This window comes from Macaca mulatta, chromosome 9 (assembly GCF_049350105.2).
Source record: "Macaca mulatta isolate MMU2019108-1 chromosome 9, T2T-MMU8v2.0, whole genome shotgun sequence".
In the NCBI taxonomy this organism is placed as follows: domain Eukaryota; kingdom Metazoa; phylum Chordata; class Mammalia; order Primates; family Cercopithecidae; genus Macaca; species Macaca mulatta.
The window spans coordinates 59,970,144-59,996,530 of NC_133414.1; the positions used below are offsets into that span (position 1 = coordinate 59,970,144).

Below are 26,387 nucleotides of genomic sequence, written 5' to 3' on the forward strand. Positions count from 1 at the left end.
GATATAAAGGAGTACAGGAGCACGTGGCCCTCAGTCTGCTGGCTGAGCCTGTGTGACTACCAAGGTTCCTCCAGGCTAGGGACCTGGACGTGGGGCCTGTAAACTTGGATGGGAAAAAAATTACATCTCTGTTCTCTAACCTCTAAGGAACATTTAGCATCTTCTTCTAATAGTAGTGTGGTGAAAGAACCACAGCAATATTACCACCCAGTAACTTTATTCCTGGTAGGAATCACAGGTCTTTCCATCCACATTCCAGCTGTTACAGGTATCTCTCAATATCGATTCCATTTATCACCATGTCGAGATGGTGGTAGCTGTTTCATCTGCTGCCAGATCTTGCTATTTACTGTGTGGGTAAAGAAGCATGTATATTTCTATGTTGCAAGTTTAACAAAATATTTTGATAACTATGTGTTAATACTACTAATTTCTGTTATGATCCTTATCTATTTTAGTTTGGGGATTTAAAAATCTTATTCTGAGAAGAGAGTGATTGGCATTCCTAGACTCAGAAGCACCCATGGCACAAAAACAGTGACCAAGCTGGACTATTGGCTGGAGGGGCATTTCCTGTTCCTGCTCCAACGCAGAGGCTACTGCAAGGTCTGGACTGCAGGGCAGATCGGCTTTGCCCACATTCCTCTCTGAGACTTACTAGCATGGGTCGTTGGGCAAGAAACCGCACCTTACTGTGCTTTGTTCCCACACTCTGTGGGGAGGTTTACAGGAGAGAACACTGGGTATAATACCCCAGCGTGTGCAGTGGGCCTAATCACAGCCAGCTTCTGGTGGAGGCCAGGACGACAGGGGCTTCCTTCAGCCCTGTATTCAGAGAGGCTGAGAGGAACTGAACAGCCTGCTGGCTGTGGCAGCGGTTTCCTTCCCCATCAGTCACGTGGGCCTTGTCCTGTCCCCGGAGCCTTGGGTCACATGGCTCATTGTGCCTGCGTTGCCAGGAGCCAGGAGCCAGGAGCAGAGCAGAGCGCCAACATGAACTTGGGGGTCAGCATGCTGAGGATCCTCTTCCTCCTGGGTAAGTGGGGATTGTGGGGATCTCTGGACTGGGGGACCTCAGTAGGCAGAAAAGTGGGAGAGCCTTAGCCCACTGGGGCTTGATTCCTAAAGCATAACTCTGTCCCTTTACACAGATGACGTTTCTCACTTTGATCTGGTAGTAGGCAATGATCTTGTTTGTCTCATTCCAGCTGCAACTTACAAATGCTTCTGGGCTAAAGGAGAATAGGAAGGGTCATGGCAGACGGAGCTTCAGGCTTGGGATCTAGAAACATCTGGGTGTAAACTGTGGCTGCGTTGCCAATAAACTGGAATAAGCTTCCGAAACTCTCTAACTTTCTGAACCAATGAGATAGGAGATAATCATGTTTACTTTTTGGGATTGTGAGATAATTAAGTTAAATTTAATTAAGTCAAATCAAAATACTGACATAGAATGAGAACATGTAGGCCTGTAGATGCTGCTATACAGTTAACGTTGAACCAGAACTCTCATGCAGTGAAGCAGACTCTTTGCTACTCAGAGGTATCTTTGTTTTTAAAAATTATATTTAATGCATTCATTGAAAGGAGAAAGGAGAGAGGCAAAGATAAAAGAAAATTAGGGCCAAATGAAGAGAGAGAAATATAAAGTCAGAGAAGTAGACAGAGAGGAAGAAACTCAGACAGAGAGAGAGAGAGAGAGAGACAGAGATGTAGAGAGATGGCTGGAAATATGCATAGATGGAGACAGACAGAGTTGGAGAGAGACATGTGGCTTTACAAAATCCCCTCTGACATTAACTGTTGTTTCCTAAAAAGGCAGCACATGTCCCTCATATATACAAAGATGTTCCTTCGCAGAACTTGCACTGGGCCAAGACTCGATGGGAAGCAGTCTGTCTCCAGATTAAATCTTGTGTCTCCAGACCAATAATTCAGACCACCCTGAATTACCAAATGTTAATTACCAATTGTATCCTGAATGCGGGCAAAGTTAGTGCTGTGGGCAGGTTTCCATCTAAAGTCCGCACTAAGCAGGGGATAGCAAAGACTTTGGCCTCTGGGAGTCAGCACGTCAGACAGACAGACAATCACAACATCCATCATTTTACACATGGAAACGGGCCCTTGGCAGTGACTGTGAGGGGATGGCAGGAACCAGCAAGAAGCAATTAAGAGTGTGCATGGTGGTTAGACGCAGTGTGCCTGCCTGGAGATGTGGTGGAAGGTAAGAGAAGTTGTAACTCTTATTTCTGCTTTTGACCTATCTAGATAAACAAACTAGTCTGCCCTGGTAGAAGAAAAGGAAGTTAAATTTAAGAAATCCAGTGAAAAATGTGCAAATTATATAAACAGGCAATTCATTGAAGAATTACAGACAATGAAACTTAAAAATGTCCAGTCTCACAAATAATAATAGAACTAACAACACCTTGCATTTTTTAGCGTGTCAATGTGCTGGGTGCTCTGCTAAAGATGTTGCATGAGCTCATTTGGTCCCCACAGCAACTCTGTGCAATAGGTGCCACAGTTACCTGCATTTTATAGGTAAGGTTTTAATCACTGGGCCAAGGCATCACAGCACGTTTGTGTTTTCATATACTATTGGTGGAGGTACACAGTGGTTAGGAGCGGGTATCCAGTGCTAGACTCCCTGAATGTTCATCCCTGTTCTGTTATTTACCAGCCTGGAAAACTTGGACAAAGAATTCATCCTCTCTGTGTTCAGTTTTCTCATCTGTAGGATGAGGACACGTCATCGGACTATTGGGAAAATGAAATCTATTACCACATTTAAAACACTTAGCATGGGATATGAAGCGTGGTGAGCACTCACTATTGGATATGAGGAAACTCATTTATTCACTCTCTCCAGAGGGCAATTTGGCAAAATCTGGGTGTCAATGTAAGCAAAATGTAAGATGTTCATAGCCCTTCACCCAGAAATTCCACCTCCAGGAATATAACCTAATGAAATAATAGGGTAAAAGCCTCCCGAAATATTTCACAGGATATTATTCAACACTGCTGAAACCGTAGTGAAAACCAGAAACAAGTGACTATCAGTAGGAATTTGACTAAGTTAATTATGCTTCAGTATTTCCAACAATACCCAATATATTTAGTTGAAAGACATGCCTTTCTATGAACTGACATGGATGAAACAGAAGTGATGAAGTGATAGTTACAGGTTAGAGTTCCGTAGTAATAATTTTCATGTGTTTAGTTATCTATCCAAAAACTGACTGGAAAGAAATAAAGCAAATGGTTCCTAGTATCCCTCCTCCTCCTCCTCCTCGTCCTCCTCCTCCTCCTCGTCCTCCTCCTCCTCCTCCTTCTTCTTCTTCTTCTTCAGATGGAATTTCAAGTGATTCTCCTGCCTCAGCCTCCCTAGTAGCTGGGATTACAGGCGTGTGCCTCCACACCCGGCTAATTTTGTATTTTTAGTAGAGATGGGGTTTCTCCACATTGGCCAGGCTGGTCTCGAACTCTTGACCTCAGGGGATCCGCACACCTCGGCCTCCAAAAGTGCTGGGATTACAGGCGTGAGTCACCGCACCCGGCTATCTTTTACTATTCTTAGGAAAAAGAGTTATATAGCATCTTAGTTTCTCTGTATTGGTATTTTTCATAATGATTGTACATGTTGTTAATTCCAGTAAGTAAATGTTTGTGAACAAAAAGCAAACATGACAGCCTGTTGAAAGCAAATGAATAAAATGTTGGGCTTCCCCTTTATTCACTGGAGAAGGGCCTAGAGCACTGTTTAGTGCAATCTGCCGGCAGATGGGGGTCTTTGAAGGTGGGTGACCAGGCCAGTCATCCAGGGTGTATGAGGACTGTGCCTCAGGGGCCTTGGGGGGCATGGGGCACTCTCTCTCTAGTCCCTCTATGACATCCAGGATCCCAAGTATGACCGGGGGGGGACCCTGGGATGAGAAGCCAGGTCACTTTTTCCCACGCAGAGTAGGTAGAAAGTTTTTAAAGAAACAGTGTTTGAGTATTCTTTAATTATTTTTCAAACATGTAGATTAATGTAACAGACATTTATGGAGCCAACACCCTGAATTACCAAATGTTAAGTTTTTTTCTAGATATATATTTAAAGGTAAGTAGCTAAATCAATGTATCCATCAGAGAAATAGAACATAAGAGATGGAGTTCGGCTCTCTTCCTCCTCCTGTTTTTCTCCCTCCCCCGAAGGGAGAGGCACCCCAGGCTTGGCTATGCTTCCTTCCTGGGTTGCTTTGCAGGTATTAAAACCTTTGCAAGAATCTGCCATAGCATAGTTAATAAGTTGCATTATCTACCCATTCTGATAATATGGGTCAAATGCATTCATCCCAAATACTCTACAAGTTTCCACAGAAACACTGTCATTTATCTGTTTATTTATCCATTCCCATACGGTCAGAATTTAGGTTGTCTCTAACTTGCAGTCTGATGGCTGATGCTTCGATGAGCCCTCTCGCCCTGCCTCGTGGAACCCACCTGTAGCTATTTTTATAGCAGACACCCCTGGCAAAGGAAATGTGTCAATTCTCCTTTTATCAGATATGGCCAAATTGCTCTCCAACACGGGGTTGTGGGCATATCTGTTTCCTTACATACTCAGTAATACTTGATACTGCCCAACTTCTCAATTCTTGACATATCAGAGAGGTATAAAATTTTATCTCAAAGTTTTTATTTTAGTTTGTGTGTTCCTAATTACTACTGAGAATAACTACTTTCTCTACATTATCAGACAGCCCATTCTCCTTTTCTGTAGATATCTCATTTTATATACCCTTCTTCCAAGTTGTATTTGATTATTGGTCTTTCATGTAGTATTCTGGATATTAATTATTTGTATGTTTCATGTGTTGCAAATATCTTCTCTCAGTATGTTGCTTATCTTTTATCTTTGTGGCATCCTTTGCCGTGAGAAGTCTTTCAACGTGATATAATCAAATGTATTGGTCTTTTCCTTTTTGTGTGTTTGGTTTTTCTGTGTTAAGAAACATTTAACAAATTATTTTTACTTTAAAATGGTTGCATTTTTTATGATTAGATCTTTAATTTATTTGGAATTTATTTTTATTTATTGCCTAAAGAAAGGATCTAATTTTAATGTTTTCCATATGGGACATCAGTTGTTGCAATATCACCTGTGTAATAATCTTTCTTTTCTTTGCTTTGCAATGATTCTATATTGCAAACATATTCTATGTCTATTCTGTACCCGTTTAATATGTCTGAACCATTAATGGGCTTCATCTTCTGTGCCACTTTTTGCATCTGTCTCTCTTTGAATCATGCCACACTGTTTTATTTGCTATAACTGACTAATCTTGATAGCTTGCAGGTGAAATATCTACTGCTTGTCAGTGTTGTTGCTAGAATCATTTTGGCCTTTAATTCACTTCCTCTTACATGTAACACTCCTTCCTTGAAAGTGTGATAAAATTTCACTTCCTGAGAGCCGACCATGGGCCAGGGCTGCTCTCAGCACTCCCATGTGGACCCTGTTCATTTCTCAGCCCCAAGGCAGATACTTTTATCGTAGTCATGTCCATTTTTCCAGACAAGGAAACTGAGGCACTGATAGGTTAAAGTAGCAGGTGAGTGGCCCAGCTGGGATTCAAACTGAGGCATTTTAATGCTCCAAAGCTGAATTTTTAGCTCTAATGCCAAACTGACTCTTAGTCAAGAATAAAAAGGACATTGAAAAAACTGAAGTGACTTTTTAACTTTTAAAAAAATTTTTTCGTTTCAAAATAATTCAAACTCTCAAGAAAAGTATAAGAATAAAAATAGTACAAAGAACACCCATATGACTGCCTATTTTAAATAATTTATCTTATTTGCTTGATAATATATTCCCTCTTTCTCTTTCTCTCTCTCCACATACACACACGCACACACACGATTTGTTTCCTGAAACAATTGAGGTAAATTGTGTATACCATGGGGTTTCCTTTAACCCTTAAATACATCAGTGTTTATTTCTTAAGAATAGAGATACTCTCTTATATACCACAGTATAATCATCAACTTTAGGAAATTTACTGTTGACAAAATACTTTTATATAATCTATTTATCATATTCTAATATTTTCAATGGATCCAGTAATGTCCCTTCCAGTCTTGGTTTTGCCTCCAGGCCAGGACCCAATCTAGGAGGGGTATGGCAGGGGTGACCGACTGTGTCACATTAGCCTTCCTTAATCTGGTACAGCCCCCAGCCTCTGTTTGTCTTTTATGATAAAGATATTTTTGAAGCACACAGCTTTCGAACCCCACTTTTTTCCTCACAGAACATTCCTCATCGTGGGGTTTGCCTGATAGCCCCTGGTGATTCGATTCAGATTATCCACTCCCTTCCAGAAGACTGCATGGCTAACGCTGTCCTTCTCAGGTGTCCACACTTGGAGGCACGGGATGCCTGAGGAAGGCTGATGTATTTTTGCTATCATGATTAAAAAAACTTAAAACTAGGTTTTGGATTATGGTTGTCACAATTCTAAATAAATTGCTACTTAAATATCAACCAATCAATATTTTAAAATTTTGCTAAAATATTGATCTAAGACTAGCTATTGAAAATATCTGGTGAAATTTCTAGGCATTTTATTAGAGGTCTGCATCTTCCTTTTACAAAAGCTGTCATATAAAATATTCCTGTGAACTCTAATTCCATCTAAAATGTCAGCCATCTATCTCCGTTTTAATTCTGTTGGCAAGCATCTGCTGAAATCTATGTATTATTATAATCTTGATAATAAGAGAAATGCAATATCACTTTAATTACATTCCAGGGCCTAAAACATTCTTCACTGAAGGAGCCAGAGTTATTGAAGGGAGCAGAGTCTTTTTTTCCTCCCTTAATTTATAATGAAAAGATGGAAGAGGCCAGGGTAAGGAGAATTAAATTCGTTTTTATCTTACAAGTCAAAGTCATCACTTTATTCCTTGGGTCTGAATCCCTGAGATCTTTGTAAAAATCTTTCCTGACAGCTTTTCCCCTGTTCCAAGTTCCTGCCAAGACAATGGTTCAGAATCATGTGGTGTGTGAATTTTAGTGAGGAAGAATCTTTGGTATATTCATTTTATTTTGCGCAAAACAAATCTCTACAAATGGAACAAAAAACGAATACACCAGGGTCTGTTGCAAGTCAGCAGAAGGTCAAGGAAAAGGCTGAAACCTCAGGTAGGCAAGAGACATTTCCTGATAGGGCAAGAATTCCCCTAATGACTTCTGCCCATTTTCTAAATGAATTGCTTACTTTTTTCTTTTACTGTTGAATTTTAAGAGTTCTTTATATACTCTAGATATGAGTCATTTGTCAAATACGTGGCCTGCAAATATTTTCTTAGTCTATAGTTTGTCTTTTCACTCTCTTAACAGGGTCTTTTACAGAACAAAAATGTTTAATTTTAATTGCCTAACTTACTAATCTTCTTTTTTCATGGATTGTGCTTTTGATAGCATGTCTGAGAAGTTTGCACCAAACCCTAAGTTCTCAAGATTTCCCCCTAAAATTTACATAGTTTTATGTTTTATATTGAAATCTATGATCCATTTTGAGCTCTTTTTTGTATAAAGTATGAATTTAATCAAGGTAATTTTTTAACCTATGGATATCTAATTGGTCCAGCACTATTGGTTGAAAAAATGATCCTTCCTCTATTGAACATACTTTGCTCCTTTGTCAAAACCCAGTTGGTCATACTTGGGTGGGGCTAATTTGGGGTTCTCTTTTCTTTTCCATTGATGTGTCTGTCCTTCTGCCAATCCCACACAGTCTTGATTTCTGTAAATACATTAAGTCTCAAGGGAGTAGAGTGATTCCTTCTACTTTATTCTTCCTTTTCAAAAAAGATTTTTCGCAATTCTCTTTCCATTATCTTTCCATGTGAATTTTAAAATAATCTTTTGTACATCTACAAAAACAGTCTTCCTGGGCTTTTGATGAGAATTACATTAAACCTATAGATCAATCTGGGGAAATTTGACATCTTTATCATGTTGTATTTTTCCATGAACTCGGTACGTGCCTCCATTTATTAAGATCATTTTGGATTTTTTTTCTTCAATGTTGTGTTATTAGACTCACACCTGCATAATTTTTGAGTGATCGTAAGCTGTGTTGTATTTAAAGTTTTTCTTTCCGTGTATAATTTTGAGCATACGGAGACATCATTGATTTGCATATGTTAATCTTACTATATCCAACCACCTTGCTGAACTCACATATTCTAAAGAGAGTTATTTTTCAGATCCCTTGAGATTTTCTATGTTGACCGTCATGTTCTCTGCAAATAGGGTTGGTCTTATTTTTTCCTTCCTGAAAGGTGTGCCTTTATTTCCTCTCCTTGTCTTACTAGGCCGACAAGAACGTTAGTACTAGGTTGAACAGGTGTGGCGACGGCAGACATCCTTACTTTGTTCCTGATCTCAGTAGAAAAGTATTTTGTTTCTCACCATGAAGTTTGATTTTAGCTGTAGGTGCTTTTGCAGATATTCTTTGTGACGTTGAGGAAGTTTTCACAATTCATCATGGAAGCATTTTTATGGCTACTTTGACAACTCTGTCAGATGACTCTAAATCTGTGTCATCTAGGTGATAGCATCTGTTGATTTTTTTTTTCTCATTCAAATAGAGATTGTCCTCATTCTTGCTTTGACAAATAATTTTCCACTGAAACCTGAACATTTTGGATTTGATGTTATGAAACTCTGAAACTTATTGAAATCTTCAATTTTAACAGGCCTCCTCAGATATCATTCCGTCAGGAGAAAAGAGGCATTTCCTCATAATTGCTAGAGGGTTGGAGCTTGACATCGTCTCTGGCCGCCATTGACACCTGGTGGGAGAAGGGCTCTGTGTTACTGTGGGGTGGGGTGCAGGCTAGGTTCTAGGCCATCACTCTAGAACCTGCTCAGTAATTAACACTTGTTTGAGTCAGTTATTGCCCTAAGTGGAACGTCAGCCTTGGGCTTGTGCGGGCCTCCCCTTTGGCCCTCGCAGATAGCACCTGGCTGGGAGTGCCCAGGCTCATCACTGTTCTCCATGTGTCCCTTGCTGACACTGTGGGGCGGGGGTAGCCTCGTGGTGGCTGGGCAGTGGAGGACGTCCTGACTCTTTCCTAACTGGCGCAAGGTGCCTAGAGGTGCCTTGTCACTGCCAGGAGGTGGTGGAAGTGCAGGATCCCACAGGGTCTCCACTGACACCCCTGGGGGCAGGGACTTTTTCATTCATTGGGCACGAAAGCCTCTCTTCCCCATGTGACCCTCTGACACCACCCTCGTTGGGGAGTGGGGGCTCCTTATAACTGACCAATGAGCGTGGAAGTCCAGGTCTCCACTTGGCCTCTGTTGATGAGGGTGGGGCTTGGGGTGAGGGCACAGTTTTTTCTGTGCTGTTTGACCGTTGTGGAGTGGTTATCACCTAAAAGTCTTGTCTTCCTAGGCTGAGCCTTTCCCAGTCTTTGGCTCATGGGAGCTGGCTTTTCTTGGGGCTTCTGTGTCTGTGCCCAGTGTCATTACAGGGTTGCCAGCTTCTCCCGTTCCCATCTGAGACACCTGAGGCAAAAAGAAAACTCAGAAATTCACCGCCCTGTTATTCCTGGGCTCCAAAGGTCCCTAGCCAGTCGGCCTTCTTCTCTCCATTTTTGGGGGTCTTTTTATATTTGTTTTTTAATATAATATTTAGGGGTTTTAGCTGTACTTAGAGGAATAGGGAAAAGTAAACCTATTTCATCTTTCCAGAAAAGTAAGTCTGAAATGAGTTCTGGGGGATAGGTGATTTGGAGTAATGCTCTTTGGGGAGGGGCCCTGGGCTGGCAAACCTCTCTCAGACACACAGTCTTGATTCTAGAGGCCCCTGAGGGGGTCTTCCCCATGGGGTGAAGGAAGGAGTGGGGATGTAGGCAGAGTGCCTGCTGGGGAGTCTCTGATCCTCAGTCCCTGATGAGGGCCACAGCTGGGCGGCTGCAAAGCTGAGCCCCCCAGGCCAACACATGCTCAGCAGACCTTTTCGCAAGCTCCCAAATTAAACATCTCCACTTCCTCTTTAAAGTCACTATAAGCATTGTTGTCACACCTAGACCCTTGTTTATCCACCAACAATTGCTTGAACTGCTCCCTTTATTAAATTTCATTCCATGAAATAACTGGATAATGGTTCTTAGTGAGATGGACTGGGCTTACTCTCCCCTGCTTGTCTGAGGGAAGCAGATGGTCAGGCAGGGAACTCCTGCCTGAACGCCAGCTGCAGCCAAGTTCTGCTCCCACCTTTGCAAACTCTCTGGCCGTGTAATCAAGAAGTCACTCTTCAGGGCAAGAGGTGAAGGACCTGGAGTTGGACCCACAGGCTGTTTCGGAGGACTGGGACTCACAGACACCCAGAGCTTTCTCTTTGATTAAGCAAATACTGATTTTCACCAAAGTCTACTGGCACATGAAGATAAGTAAGTCAGGCTCCAACCTGAGGAGTTGACAGTCTTAGGGGGACAGTTGCAATGCAGTGTGTTAAATACTGAGATGAAGGATGCACAGAAGAAAAAGGAGAAGCTCTTGATCCAAACTGGAGTATTCAGGAAGGCTTCCTGGAGGAAGAGTCTTGTTGAATGCTAATTGCTTACATCTCTACCTAAGTGAAATCCTTCAGCAGCTTCCCATTGCTGCCAGCACATACTCAAGTGTTTACTGTGTCACTGGCCTCCCAGCCAGCCCTGTCACAAGCCATCCCCTGTTGTGCCTGCTCCCTGGTCTCGGGGAACATCCATCAGGTTACTGTCCAGCCTCCTCGCATGTCGTCTCTTTTGCATGGGATGATGTTGTTCCCCTCCAGGGCCATAGAGATACTCCCACTCCCCTCTGTACTATCACCACCGTCAGGGGAGAGATCTGGTCTTGCTGGGCCATCACTCTAGAACCTGCTCAGTAATTAACACTTGTTTGAGTCAATTATTGCCCGAAGTGAAACATCAGCCTCCGGGAGCCTATCTGCAAGAAAGGGACAGGTGGTGTGGCTTCCTGAGAAGAGAGGACAGCCTCTGCTGAGGCCCCGGGCAAGGGCATCACGGAATGCTGGGGTTATGCAAGAGGGGAGAACAAGAGGTGACATGGGCCAGCAAAAGAGGAGGGCTTGATGAGCCCTGGGAGGACATTGGGCCTCATTCTGCAGGATTTTAAACAGCCTTACAGGACGAGTGCCTGGCTGCAGTGCCCCAGATGGGTTGGAGGCAGGGAGACTTACTAGGAGAAGGCAAATGGATAGTCCAGGAGAGGGGAGGCTGGCTGGATTAGTCCCAGGCCATGCCAGCAGGATCATGTTGGCTTCTGAGGCCCCAGGGCACCCATCTCTCACAGTACTTCCCCGAGGCAAGCAGTGTGTGGCCTGAGGTCAAGGTGTGTGGCTGAGTACACTGGTGTCCATCCCAGTTCCTGGCCAGCCCATGCTTAGCCCCACCGGCAGACAGTGTTGGACAGGCCAGGCCAGGGCTGTGTGGCAACAGCCCTGAGTAGCTGAGCAGACCCAGGCGGGGCTCCCTGAGCCAACCCTAGAGTCCTAAAGAACAGAGATCCTCCCAAACTGCAGATGAGCCCTGATTGTTGAGTCACATGTGACACATTAAGACACTTTGGTCAATTTGTAATGACTGTTCACCCTCCATGCTGCTGTGAGACTCTTCCTCGGACCCAGTAACTCAGGCTCAGGCATGCGAGTCTGAAGAGGTCATGTCAGTTCCTGGGGCTTTCCCATGAAAAGAGGCCACTGTCCCCAAGAGAGGCCTTTGTCCTGACACTGGCTCTAGGACCCCACATACACACATATATGCAAATGCAAAGACAATTTTTTCTTTTTTATCTTGTCAGGAAATGTTTTGAGAGTTTAGGAACCAGGTCAGCACTCAGGCAAAGAGAGAGGGATGTGTGTGTGCAACGGCTCAGTGCAGCTAAAAGTGATAACCCGAGTCGGGGAAACCACAGCTTGTGGCTGCCCTGGGAACTAGAGAGGGAGGGAGGAACTGCTTTTATTTCAATTTCCAAAAGACCAGATTCCCAGATAACAGCACTTCCCCCCTCCACCTGGTGGTTTCCTTTGGGGACTGAGCATTGCCCAGAGCTCTAGGAGAAAAGCCAGGGCTTGGGTAAGGGAACTTGCTGGTGAGTCTGATGACTCAGACCCCATCCTTGGTCCTGGAGGGTCTGTGGTTCCAGGTGGCCCAGGCCAGGCCTGGCTTCCTTCTGCTTTACCCATCTGACCCTGCTTCCCCTGGGGGCAGGCAGCAGGGCTGCACCTCCCCCTCTGGAAGGGACCCTTGAAGAGTGGACTGCAGGGCCCTGGGGTCAGGGGGACTTTGGCTGGACTGTGCATGGGGCTTGATTTATAACTTAAATCTTTAGACATGTGGCATGCTCTAGGCTCTGCAAATGTCAGGAATTGCCTTAAAAACTAACTAGAGTGGAGATTCCTAACATGGATGCTAGTGCCCCGCAGGGCTCACAAATGGCCTGTCATGGTAAGTGGAGGCTGATGGGTTTACTAAGGGGCTCCAGTTTAGGCTATGTGCTGCTGTTTCCTCTGCAGCATCATGGCCCCTTCCCTGTGGTGCAGGACAGCTGTCATCCCACAGCTCTGCTCCCTGGACATGCACTCCCCTCGGTCAGGTCCCTCAGGACTCCAGAGCAATGTTTCCCAGAGGCTGAAGAGCACAGTATGAATATTGCATGAATAATAATAACCCCACCACTTAGCGGTTATGCAACGCTTTCCTCTTCCACAATACTTTACCATCATTAATTAGTTATTCTGCACGGCTTCCAGCCTCCCCTGCTCTCTATGCAAGGCATGCCCTGAGAATTGATCCTGCAAACAGGCCTGTCCTGGTCTGAAGCACCAACATCAAGTGGCCAGGCCCCTCTTCACTGGGATTGTACAGGCTTTGGGAGGCCTTGGCTTGGCCACTTCTCATAACAGCAGAGACCTGTGCCCTTGCTGGGGAGCACTACCTCCTTTCTGACCTGAGCACCTTCCCAGAGTGCCTCTCGGTGTGCTTGGCTCCCTGTTTCACTCACGGACCCTAGGAAAGTGGCAGACGCCGGTCTTAGGTGGTGGCGTGCTTGCGTGTGGAAGGGCAGCTGCCGCCTGCACCTCACTCTGTGCACACACTCCTTCCAGGGACTTGTCCAGCCATGCTCTGTGTGCAATGGGGCCACTGAGCTGGGAGCTGTGTTGTGTCTGGTCCAAGGCCACTGGCTGAGCAATGGGTAGCAGAATGGGGACTCAGATATCTTGGTTGCAAATACCCTTCCCTCCTACCCGCCATGGGGGTCATGATGAGGTTTCAGATCCCCACAGAGAGGCTCAAAGGTGGGGCAAGCCCTTTCCCCAGTGAATAGGGTCACTTAGGTGTCCGGCTGTGAGGCCTCTGATCTGGCCCTCCCTGGATACCACTGTCCACCCAATCATGACAGCCTCAAGTTCCTCCTTGTTCCAGAAATCCGTGTCTTCCTCAAGGCTTCAGCAGCCCCTTCCCAGGTGTGGCTCAGTGCTCACATGTGTCACCACACCTGGTCAGAATGGACCCGGGACACCCGGGGGGCCCTACCCCCTTGGAGGAGCTCCTAGCCCTGGTTAAGGCCCAGGCCAACTCCCCGCCTCCACCCCTCCATTAGCCTGAAAAGTTATTGATCAGTCTGTCTTCTGTAAGCTGAGTGTTTTAATCCCACTGTGTGAATCTTTAAGAATTAATTAGGAAAGATTGCTCAAGAAAAACAAAGCGGGCACCAGTTTTGATACCTCCTGGTCACCGACTGTTATTGTTTCCCTCTTAATTATGATGCTATTTCTGGAAGCTAGAGGCAAGCTCCCTGGTGCATCTCAGCCTGGGGTGGCTTCTGTGTGGCCCTCCGTGGCCTCCTGCTTCTAGTTTCTGCCCAGGGTGGCGTGTGTCGAGGAGTAAAGGCACAGGGGCATTGTAGCAGGCAAGATATGAGTGGCCAAGCACTCCCACCTCTGGGAGCAGAGTGGCCACGGGACTCTCCTCTCTGCTTGTCTGAAAACCTTACCTGTCCACAATGCCAGCCACATCTTACGCCAGTATCCCCAGCTGTTCTGTCCCTGCTCAGCTTCTTTCTTTAGCCCTCAAGCCCTCTGTACCTTCTTGAATCACCTGACCTTTGCTTGTACCTTGTCCTCTGCTTGGTCACAATCCCTGTCTGGGTACGTTCCATTCCAGTCCCTGCTACCACCTCACTGAGACTTTATTAGCTCTAACTGGTCCTTTTGTTTTTAATTTAAATAATGATATCTCCAGGGGAGCTTCTGTGACACCCCTAGGCTGGGTTAGGTGCCTGCCTTGGCCCACCTGGCTGGCTAATCATTGTACTTTCATGCATTAGCAGGGACTGCCGTGTGTGGAATTCCTCAATCACTGCCTGTCTTCCAGAAACCTTAGCATCAGGGGCTCAGGGGTCCTGAGCTGGAGTTGCCAAGCAAGTGGTCTGCTCTGACTCCAGGCTTCTTGTCTTTCTGTGGATGGGGGAGCAGTCCATGGAAATCAAGGAGTTGTCTGAAAGCTCCCAGAGTCCCCCTCGCCTCCCCCCACCCCACCACTGCTTTGCACTCCCTTTTCCTGTGTGTCCTTTTTGTACAGCTCTGCCAGGTAGGTTTGGGTTCTGCTCAAGCCTAGTTCCTTTCACAGAAAGCAAGGACCACAAACAGGCATGGGAGGGGTCGGCCGACGTCCTGTTTAGAGTCATGCTCTGATAAGACTGGAGGGTGATTGAGGAAGAGAAATCTCAGGTGGTTCCGGGGTTTGAGATGGAAACTCTGAGATTTCTGCAAGTCTTGATCTAGAAGGCTCTAGACTCTGGCAGGAGCCAAGCGATGCTGGAAGTAGGAGGACTGTGTAGCCAAGGCCCACACACCTATGCCCCTGCATTCTGCTTGAGAGAGGGCTGAACAGGTGCTATTGCACTTGGGGTAGGTGTGCTTCATTTCCACTTTCAAACAGCCCCACGGAGTGCCTGAGAAGTGGACCCATTTGTGAGCCCTGAGGCAGGGGCAGGGCCTGCCAGCACCCACACCACCCAAGAGAGCTAAATTTAAAAAAGTATACCTTGTGTTTCAGTCTGACCCCAGGGTCCACTGACATTGCAGGGTGTCACAGGATAAATGAACAGAAAGGCAGGATTTGTCTCTGGCGAGTCTTCTATATGTCAGGGTCCTGCATCCCCATTTTCAGATGAAAAAAGGGAAGCCCAGGATCAATCTGCTGTGTGAAGCATAGCTGGGCTGTCTCCCTTGACTCTACACATCCGGTTTCTTTTCTGAGCCTCTTGGGTGCCATGATGTGCCAGCCGGGCCTCCAAGGCTCACAGCGGGCTGAAAGATGGAACCATCATAGTGTACATGGTCTCAGAGCAACAGAGGAAATGCTATTGCCCCCGTTGTCTCTCTGTGGCTGAACTGTACTTGGATCCTAAGCTCCGTACCACTCAGTACTTACACTAGATCTTATCTCTTCAAGCCACTTTTGGTTTAATACTCAGTTCAGACTTCTCCCATCCACCTCTCCCGGCATCCCCCAGGAGAAGAGTCTAGTTCTCACGCATCATCTTGCTCTTGGGAGAAACAGCTTCCCCTGGGTTTTTTGTGGCCTTCATGCCATAGAGCAAGCTGCAGACTGGGGCCAACAGTGCAGGGGAGAAGTGTGATGCATGGAAGGGGTGATCCTGGACCAATGAGAGCAAGGGGGACTTTCAGAGGAGTGGCTTTGAAGGATAAATAAGCACTTTCCACAGGGATGAGGGAAAGGCATTGCAGCAAAGAGAGCAGCAGCCTGTGCAGAGGCCTGGAGCCATGCATGTTGCATGACTCGCAGGTCCCAGGCCGGCTTGTGTGGGACTGTGTGGCATAGCTCCGCCTTCACAGCCAGCCTTCTCTGCTCCCATCTCCCAGTCTCCAGTGATGCCCTCTCAGGACCCATCACCAGAGTCATTAGGATTCCTCTGATTGCAGATGACAATTACTGAGCTCACATAAGAGTAAGAAAAAGAAGCAATTTCCTTACTGAGGTGACTCAAAAGTCCAGGGAGAAGTGCTTCAGGCACAGCTGGATTCAGAGGCTTCAAAGTATCTTTAGGACTTGGTCTGGGCTCAACCTTCTTCAGCAGGGACTTCAGTCTGCAGGTTCCCTGCAGTGGGCAAACTCAGGCCTCCCTCGGCCCCATAGCTCTCAGCTCCAGAAGACATTCTTGCTTCTCAGTTTCCCCTGAGGCCCTGAGTTGGGTGTCACTGATCTGAATTGGATCATCTGCCCCACCTGTCGACCAATCACAGTTGACAGGAAGAAGAAATATGCTAATTGGTCAGGCAGGGTTCACACATTCCCCTGGAGCCAGTCCTATGGGAGTCACGTGGAGTGCCTCCCAGTGTGCTTGGCTCCCCACTTTGACTACGGCCCCTAGGAAAGTGGCAGATGCCCATCTCAGGTGGTGGCATGCTTGTTTGTGGAAGGACAGCTGTTGCTTGCACCTCACTCTGTGCACACACTCCTTCCGAGGACTTGTCCAGCCATGCTCTGTGTGCAATGGGGCCACTGAGCTGGGAGCCATGTTGTGTCTGGTCCAAGGCCACTGGCTGAGCAATGGGTGGCAGAATGGGGACTCAGATCTCCTGGTTCCAAATATCCTTCCCTCCTACCCATCGTGGGGTCATAGTGAAGTTTCAGATCCCCACAGAGAGGCTCGAAGGTGGAGCAAGCCCTTTCCCCAGTGAATAGGGTTGGCTGGAGTTCTGGTTGTGGGGCCTCTGGTTGCTCAGAGGAAAACCGAGGTGCTAGTCAGGGGAGGAAGGCAGGCCATGTACCAGTGTCCACCCTGCACTCTGTTCCCACTTCCTCCAGCTTGTGAGACTGAGGCTTGGGGAAGGTGCTGAGCTTTGCCTGTGACACTCTGATCTTTTCTTCAGTGTAAATCTTGTCTCCCTGGTCACTCTGTGAGCTCCTTCATGGGGGACTTAGGTCTTTGGTTGCTCTTTGATTTCTCCTAGGTCCTGGGGCCCCAGGGAACACCCTGCAGGCTCTTTATTTACATGTGTGAGCCCTGTTAAGAGACTAGGAAGCCTATCCTAGACTTTTGAAGCCACTTCCTCTAGCTGAGAATGTTGGAATTCATGAGCTCTAAAGTTAGGAGCCATTCAGCAACATTTAAGTCCCAAGATGACTATGGGCAGGCATCATTGACAAATACTTAGGGCAGCCTCTCCCTATTTTTAGTTCAAATACTTATAGAACGACATCTGAGTGCACGCACGCCTACTGGCCCACAACTGGGAATCCCACAGCCCGATTCTGCCCAAATAAGGGTGGCAAAGAGTGCCAGTCCCCCATCGAGGGTGGACCCAACAGGTGGACAGCTCAGAGAGGCCTGGATGCTGGGGATGGGCTCTCAGCAGGTCAGATTCCAAGTGAGATGGGGCAAAGCTAGGCCGTGCCTTCAGCGCTCTCCAAAATAGCTCATCTCAGCTTGTGTAGAGCAGCCCTGCCATCTTCCTCCCCAGGAACTGGGGTGGCTGCCCTCCCATGTTTCTGGGGGTCCATAAGACAGAGGGCCATCCACTCTTGCAGAGGGCTCCTTGCTGTTGGGAGAGCCACTTACAGAGCAATCTGTGTGATGCATGCCTGAGATGGGAATAGCAGCTGTGAGGGGGCTGGAGCCCACTATTTTGTCAGGGAGGCACAGAGTACCAGGTCCACATGGGGCACCAGGGAGAAAGCAGAAACTCTAGAATCTAGAGCCCTTAGAGTGGCCTTGTGCAAATTAGGAAAAGCTCCCATGGTCAGTGGCTGATCTGACCACACATGGAAGCTACACAGGTGGAGGCTATGGAAAGCCCCTGCATCTCAGCAAGCCCTCTGGAGGTAGCCCTCTGCCTTCTGCTCTCTGCTTTAGGCAGCAGCAAGGGCTGTGTTCTGGCTCTCTGACCCTACACAGTGTGGACAGTTCAAGGGAGGCAGCCAGCCAGACTCGTGCAGTTGGTGGTAGCAGTCAGAGGGGGTCAAGCCAGATTTGGCCAGAACTTTGCCTATTATGGCCTCAGCAAATCTACAGGTTGGAAGGGGGCCTGCCCCACACAGCCCCACCTCAGCCCCGTGTGACTCTCCTGTGGGTGCCAAGCTTCCCCCTCCTTGCATGAGATCCCGGAGAATTCCTGCAGAGAAAGTGTAGTGCAGCACCTGCTGGTCCTTGTGGGCTTCCTCCTGGGGTCTCCCACAGATCTAAATGTAACCAAGGCACTCCAGAGACCTCTGGCTGTGATATCGAAGCAGGCCTGCTAGGGCCAGCCATCCTCCAGCTACTTTGCAGAGCCAGGGGACAACAGCCAGTGCTGGAGGCTTGCAGTGGGTCTACGGCCCAGGGGGCCCTCCCCAGCTCATGACCCTAGCAGGAAGCAGGGGCAGGGCCGGCCAGGCTGCTGTCCTGAGCATGCACCCTCACCCAAGGGCTCATGAGTGTGTGGAGTCACAGCTCCAAGCACAGGAGGGCTGCATGGAGGGATTTCCCTCCCTGAGGAGGGGAAAGGCTGCCGCCGAGTGGCCGAGGGGCTGGCTCGCAGGAAGGGCTGGGCCTTTGGCTGCTTTGAGTGCACAGCTGGGTTCTCCGCCCACGTTGGTCTCCCTGCAAGTGACTCAAGGTAGTGGTGGAGTTGGGGTGGTGGTGGGAATTCACTCAGTCCCAAAGTCAGACCCCAGGGAGGAGAGTCTCTTTGGGGTCAGGGATTAGGGGAAGCCTCACAGCTTGGAGGGGACACAGGATGAGACATAGAGGATGGTGTCTAAGGGACTGGCCTCTGTTGGGGGCTGAGCTGAGGCTCAGCCAGGGGTCCCAGCCACAGAAAGGGGCAGAAGGAGCCGAGGTTTCAGGGCAACACATTTGGGGAGTGAAGCCGATGAGGAAGGATGCCTGGCGAGAATGGAAACTGTGATGCTGCTGGGGAGACCAAGGCCAGGATTGGGGCCTTTTGACGTTAGGGTTTTCTCCTCTTCCTTTCTCTTCCCTCCCGTTGATGGTCTGAGTGACTCAAGCACAGCCTGAGTGTGTCTCTTGAGCGTCTCTGTGTGTACCTCTCTGTATTTCTCGCCCTTTCTAACCTGTGTCCTTCCTTCCTCTCTGCTCGGATTTCATCTCAGGCTAGCATGAATTTTCCATGCCAATGCTGCAGATGAGAGCAATGCCTACCAAGGGAGGACCGGAGGGGGAATCAAGCAACATGCTAGCATGGCAGGGGGAGGGTGTGGGGTGAGGCTGCGGCTCAGGGGCCTGGCCCCACCCACTGAGGCCCTGCCCTCTGTTGTCCTCCTGCCTTCTGCCCAGTAAAGACAGAGAGAGATCAGAGGTGTCAGAAAGGGTCCCGTCCCAGGAAAGGGTGAGGACATAGCACACACAGCTCTGGGTTGGGAGCATTAATCTGGAAATGTGCTCCCACCCACTGCCTTCCATTGAATATAAACCTTTGCCCCATGTCTGGAATGATGTTCAACCTAGCTGGAGCAGCAGGACTGATTTAAAGAAATGATAAGACAATGGAATGAAGCTGATTGGGGCTTCAGAGAACAGACAAAATCAGGGTCATATTGTGTGCGATGGTGTCTGTGTGTGTGAGCAGATGTGCTCACATGGGGCTTGTGATCTGTGGGAAAGAGAGAAGAGGTCATTGAATTTCCAAAAATATCTGTGATTAGAACAAAGCTGGGAAATTTTGCTTTAGAAAAAACTTGGGGAAGCTTTATCAGTCTACAAAGTTAGGCTGCCAGAAAAATTCTGAACTCTGGTAGGACAATCCCTCTCTCCACCAAACACACAAAGAGCAAAGCTGTCCCTTGCAGAACTCCAACCTACCATGCCACTCTGGGCATCACTGAATGTGGTCAGCAGACAGGGTTGGGTGGAGGATGTCTTTGCTATGATGCTTCCTCCATCATACCATCTGGTCTTTTCCAGTGAAGTCACCGGCTTCCCTTTCTGAGGAACAGGAGTGGTGGCACTCTCTCCTGCTTTTTCCTGGAAGTTTGAAAGTGAGACTCAGGCTTGGATCTCACCATTTGCCCATCCCCAGCCCAAGTCCATGCAGCCCCGCGGCTTGATGGTTTTGGTGGTGTTGTATCTGTTAGTTCCTTGGATTCATGTTCGCGTCTGCAGGCCTCCCTGGGCTCTCAGTGCAGACCTGCCGTTTCCCACTTCTCTTGGCACTTGGGTACATTAGCAAGACCACGATGCCTCCCATTCCTCATTTTGTGAATGGCAATAATAACAGTATTTATCTCACAGAGTTGTTGCTGTGAGTATTAAATATCTGTCTCAAAGTAAGTGGCCAATAAATGTGCACATTTCTCTCCAAGGACCTCACGTCTGAATCGCTCTTCTGCGGCCCTGTTTGTGAGCAGTGTCTCCTGTCTTAAGGTTTCAAGGCTTGGCTAGAAGAGTGAGGGACCCTTACAGCATGCTCTCTTTCCTTCTTTCCTTCCTTTTTTTTCCTTCCTTCCTTCCTTCCTTCCTTCCTTCCTTCCTTCCTTCCTTCCTTCCTTCCTTCCACCAACGTCTATTAATGCCTCCCGCGGGCCAAGCACTGCATCAAATGCTGGACACTGTACCATGCAGTCCAGGGTGAGACCAGCCAGAAGACGCATTGATGTGTTAATATGTGAGAAGCTTTTAGGATGGTGCCTGGCGCACACTAGTGCCATGTAAATGTTGCTACATATCGACATGGTCAGTTATGGCGGGCAAGCACCACAGCTGTGGAGCACACTGGGGTCAGCTCACTCAGGTCTGGGGAGTCAGGGAGGAAGTGGCATGGAGCCAACACCAGGTAAAGAAGGAGGGAAAGAAGATGGGGCCAGGCAGAGTGTGTGGCTCCAAGGCAGGAGATGCCCTGGCTGTGTGGGGAACTAGAAGCACCAAAGCCCTGCTGGATTAAGGAGGGCCTTGGGAGCCACAGGGGAGCCTGTGGAGCAAGCTTGGGTCAGAGTGCAGGTGTTGGAAACTGCTGAACAGCTGACTGAACTGCATTGGGTGGAGACGCGTTCCTGGTCTGAGTTTTGAGGGAGCTCTGATGTCTCAGCAAGGCTCCAAGATGCTCCATGGCAATTGGGAGCCCACCTCTGTGCTCCTGGGGTACCTGAGGCAGGCTTTCCCAGGCCTCTGAGACTGGGTGGCTAGGGCCACAGCCAGCTCTGTTCTAACCAGGCTCTGGGGTTTCTTTCTTTGCAGATGTAGGAGGAGCTCAAGTGCTGGCAACAGGCAAGCCCCCTGGGGCTGAAATCGGTAGGTGGCTGCCCATGTTATTCTGTGCACAGGGTCAGGGGCGGGAAGGAGACTCCCACAACACACAAGCAGAGGGCTGCAGTGCTGGAATTGGTTCCCTGCTGTCAGCATAGGAAAAGGGGCACCTCACCTCCAGGCCCTCCCGAGTGGCTGACAGCTTTATTTTGGGGGGCAACACCTTGCATTAAAGCTCATCCACACAGGAGGCATGATACCTCAGGGCCAGAGATGCGTGACTCCAGCACCCACAGAGCCCTATCCTGCAACCATGGGCCCTGAAAGCACGCTCTGCCAGGCTCACAGCCCTCATCGGTGCCTCCCTCCACCTGCGAGCTTCCAGCCTCTCTGCCCCTTAAGGGCCTCATATGCTGGCCAGGCTCAGTCTGCATGCCTCACCCTCTGAGAAGGCTCTGGATGCCCATGATTCCAAGCCAACCCAGCCTCTCCCATCATGAGCTCCTTCCCTGCCCTCCCCAGCTGACTGCAGGCTCCTCAAAGGCCAGATAGGCCTTATCCATTCTCCTGCATTGCTCACCATAGAGCAGGCAATTAACACACACCCAATAGATGAGTGGATGAATTAACGAAGGGATCGGTGTGGAAGGGCTAGGAGGCTCAGGCGGCCAGAGAAATGAGCAACTCACCATTTGGGGCAGGTAGCCAGGTGAGCTTCAGGGAGCGTTGAAAGGTGGGAACAATTCCCACAGCTGAAGGAACCAGGGATGGTGCTTCTGAAGGAGGGGATGGGGTGCAGGCAGAGGCTGGGAGCAAAGTGACTCCTGGGAGAGTGGAAGGTGAGGCTGGCCTCAGCCAGTGGGAGATGGCGTGTTAAGGGCCACATGCGTGCTTTGGACCTCATCTGGAATGTAGAGGGAGCTGCAGGTGACTGAAACCCGGTGTTCAATTCCTTCCTGAGTTTCAGATTTCAAGTACGCCCTCATCGGGACTGCTGTGGGCATTGCTGTATCTGCCAGCTTCCTGGCCCTGAAGATCTGCATGATCAGGAGGCACTTATTTGACGACGACTCTTCCGACCTGAAAAGCACACCTGGAGGCCTCAATGGTGAGGGATGCGGTGCTCAGGCCTGGCTCTGCCCGACGAAGCCAGGCACCGAGGGCCACTCTGTGATGCTGGCTACAGCAAGAACGAACCCACAAGCGCAGAGCCCAACAGGCTGTAAAGGAAGGCAGTGACCTCTCCAGGTTTCTGTCTCTCTTACTATGTCTTTGCCTCTGTTTCTCTTTCTTCTGTCTTTCTCTCTCTGTCTATTTGTGTTCCTTTTTCTGTTTCTCTTTCCATCTCTCTGTCTTTCTGTGACTCTTTCCCTCTGTACCTTTCCTTTCTGTTGCTCTTGGCAGTCCTGAGAATCACATTTCCTGGAGAAAGGTGGGAGAGGAACTAAAATTGGCTTCACACAGAAATTTCTGTTCTCTCATCCAAATGATGAGATCAAATAAACCCAGTGCCAGGAGGCAGTGAGGTTGGTCGTAAGTGTGGGTGGATGGTGGGAGGTTCTGTTGACTGTGTGGGTCACGATGCATTTTTTTTCATAAATTGGGAAAGTCCTTCTCAAAACAGTACTGAGTAGCCCCTCAGATAGAAACTGAGCTGGCTGATGTGCACCCTGGCACAGTCCTCCGCCTCCTTGGCACCCAAAATGCAGTGTTGATTTGCATCCCTTCTCTCAGGGTATCACCCCCAAACTCATCCTCTGTTGTATTAGATGGCTCAGTGCAATGATGGTGCAGTTTTCCACGGGGTGCTTCTGGGGAGAACAGAGCCTCACTGTCTTTCTGGAAGATGTGATTATGATCCGTGAAGATAAACAGAAGGGGCTGGTCTGGGCCAGGAGAGGAGGAGGCTTCCCAAGATGCTGGGGTGTGCATCACCCGAGGGGCTTAATAGGCCATGGGAGTTTGCTTATCCTTGAGTTTGCTTATCCTTGTGTATCCCCACAAATAAAGGGAGAAAACAGCCTCTTCATCACATGGCAGCCAGGCCCCGGATCTCTCGAGGGCATCATGAATGAGAGGACCCAGGAGAGGGAGGTGAAAGTTCTAGGGAACGCTCTGCACCTCTTGTCACAGGACCCCCTTCCTAATGCCCGGCTTTCTCTGTTTAGACACCATCCCGCTAAAGAAGAGAGCCCCAAGGTAAGGTCACTGCCCACATAGTCAGGGAGGGGTATCGTGTTCTCTCCTGTCTTGGCCATGCCACTCCCTTGCCTGTCATCCCCAGCCTTCTCTGCATTCTGGCACGCTTTCTAGGTGACTAGAATGCACCTCATGGCACCCTCCTTATACTCTCTCCTCCTCTGGACGAGTGGGCAGGTGTCACAAGAGTGAGGGCCACAGGATACAGTCGTCAAAGGAACTAGGGCTCACCTCTGCACAGCCTGGATTAGATCCTGTTCCACCTCCACTCAGACCCCTTCAGTGCATACCTCTGACACTCAGAATGAGGCCTCCAGCCCCTGTCACTTGGGAGGTCACATGTGGTTTGTTCCAGGTTTCCAGGCTTCTCTGCTGGCATCAAAGTACCCTGCTCTTCTGCACAGAGCCCATGTCCTCAGGGACGGTCCTGCCTCAGGACCTTTGTATTTGCTGTTTTCTGTCATTGGAATGCTCTTTGCCGGAAAGCTGCAAGCCTCACCTCTCTTTTCATTCAAATCCCTGCTTCAGTGTCACCACTACATCATAGAGGGCCTATTTAAAGTACAATCCCCTCTCGACTCCAGCCACCATTCTCTTCTCTTTGCTTGGCTTCAGTTTTCTTTATAATTCTCTGCACTAGTTGATGCTATATGATATATTGATTTGTCTATTTTGTATGGATTTCTTTCTAAAATGTAAGCTCCGGGCAGGTAGGGTCTTCCTTTTCACTTCTGTAGCCCAGCACTTAGCACAGTGCCAGGGACAAAGTGGATACTTGCATATGTGTTGAATGAATGAATAAATAAATGAACATGAGGCCATGGGCTAGGTGCTGGGGGTCAAGGAGAGAGAAGTAGGACAATCTCCTTCAGTCTACAGGGGAGACAGGCAGGTCTCAGGTGGTGGCTGCACAGTGAGGGTGGGAGTCCCGGGAGGGCTATGGCAGGCTATGTGTGTGTTGCCTTGTGTCTTGGGGGTGCAGAGGGCTGCATGGCCACTAGGAGGTGCAGGGGAGCCTCAGGTTACATGCGGAAGGACTAAGAGAAGCTCAAGAAGGCAGAGGGAACCCTAGCATATGTAAGCATCATGGGTAAAACCTGCAGCTGACAATCATGCCATGTGGCAGAAGTAAGTGTTTCATGTGACGATGTGGAAGGAAGGGCTGGAGAGATAAGTAGTTTCTACGCATGTACAGTCAGAGGAGCTGGTGCTAAGCAATGGAGTCTGAAATCTATCCTGAAACTTCTGGTCGCCTACTGATGGATTCTAAGCAGGGGAGGGATAGAATAATTTTTTGTTATCTGGTAGCATGGAGGAGGGCCCAGCTGCAGCCAGGGAGATGTGTTGGAAGCCCGGACAAAGACACAGGCCTGGTGCAAAGCCCTGCTGGAGTAAGTCCGGGTGGAGGCAATGGAGAAAATAAAAGATGGGAACAAAGTTAAGGAAGAGCTGGCCCAGGGACCTGGGATGAAGGACTGAGACAGCCACTGGAGGAGAGAAAAGAATCTAGAACAGCTCAGAGTTTTCTCTGAGCTGGTGCCCTTTGGGAAGTTGGTGGGGAGCAGCTTTGGGCAGTGAGCTGATTGAGATGATATTTTTTTTTTTACATGGTGAACCGAAGGTTTCTGGACACTTCCACGTAGAGGAGATGTCTAGTAAGTGGCTGGCATTTAGGATAGAGGCCTGGGCTGACACAGGGATAATGGCTTTTAGAAAGTACCCAGAGCCCAGTCTCACCCTCCAGTTCTTCCATGGGACCTGGGACTGGGTAACTTCCAAGCAGTGTCTATTGAAGGAGCAGATGGATTAATGGCTGCATGAGGGATGAACGCATGGTGCACTGTGGCTGCAGGTCATCACTCATCAGCCCTCATGGAGTCATGCCCTTGGGATGAGCTGGACATGGATTGTCTTGAGAAGTTCATTTTTGTGTGTGTGTGTGTGAGGATTTCTCCTCCCTCAGATATTGTAGTTTTCAGCAGTGGTTTCTGATTGCGAAGCATTAAAGCAAGTTTCATCAACTCTGTCTCCCAGCATTCCATCTCTCCTTCTGTTTCTGACTCTCACTCTCCTTCTCTCTGTCCCCTCCCATGTCATCCCCCCGACCCCAAGTTTGTGTCAGTCCACTGGGTCCTGGGCTGGAGAAAACAGGGGATATAACTTATCATCCAAGACAGGACTGTGTGAGAGTGAGAAGAGACTCTGTAAAAGTTACACCAGGATGATGGGTGTGAGCCTGGACTGTCCTAGGGAAACAGATGTATGGTCAACTTAGGTTGAGTGGGCCTGTGAAGTCTCCAGGACCTGGTGGCCACACAGCACTCCTCTTGCTGGCCATGTCACATTCTGTGCACTCAGGGCATGTAACCAGCTTGAGTGGGTTTTGGAAATGTGTGGTGGAATTGGAGATATTTCAGGTTGAGGGACCAGAGATGCCATGTGTCCCATTTCTCTCTCTCTCTCTCTCTCTCTCTCTCTCTCTCACACACACACACACACACACACACACACATATTCACACACACCCAGACCCACATTAGCTGAAGTTGTCACATTCCTTTTTATAGAAGAAACATGCCGAACAGCTCCCAGTGCCCCCAAATCCACTGATGCGGGAGAGTGGAGTTCCGTGCTGGCCACCTCTTCACACCCCTCCCTTCCCTTCACCCTAAGAGGCTTTCACCCTGGGGCAGCTCTGTGTTCTTCTAGCCCTAGGGGGGTGGCACAATCACAGGTTCTCCTGAGCATGCAGCTGTAGCACCTGGCCAGGAGGGTGTCCCAGTCCCCACTGACCCAAGGGCAGCACTCGGATGACTGTGGGTTGGGCGCTGAGTCAGCCTCTCCTACCGTGGAATCAGGGTGGACTGGCCATAATAAGAGTTTTCACACAGGGCTCTTGGAGGACATGAGG

At 48.5% G+C, this 26,387-nt stretch overlaps 1 protein-coding gene across 25 annotated transcripts in view; it reads left to right on the top strand.

Annotated features, from left to right (window-relative positions):
- Positions 1-458: 458 nt before the first annotated feature.
- TMEM273 (transmembrane protein 273) overlaps positions 459-26,387 on the top strand; it is a 34,260-nt gene continuing 8,331 nt past the window's right edge. For 4 of the 25 annotated variants that reach the window (XR_013398037.1, XM_015147002.3, XM_015147009.3 and 1 more), the window contains exons 1-4: positions 587-1,036; positions 21,269-21,322; positions 22,239-22,385; positions 23,446-23,476. Coding sequence is in view for 15 of the 25 variants with exons in the window: in XM_015147002.3 (XP_015002488.3) it covers positions 934-1,036; positions 21,269-21,322; positions 22,239-22,385; positions 23,446-23,476 (335 nt within the window). In the remaining 10 variants the exon portion in view is untranslated. Of the gene's footprint in view, positions 1,037-21,268; positions 21,323-22,238; positions 22,526-23,287; positions 23,477-26,387 lie in introns of all 25 variants that reach the window. The other 21 variants (XR_013398044.1, XM_015147003.3, XM_015147013.3 and 18 more) reach the window with 11 other exon arrangements.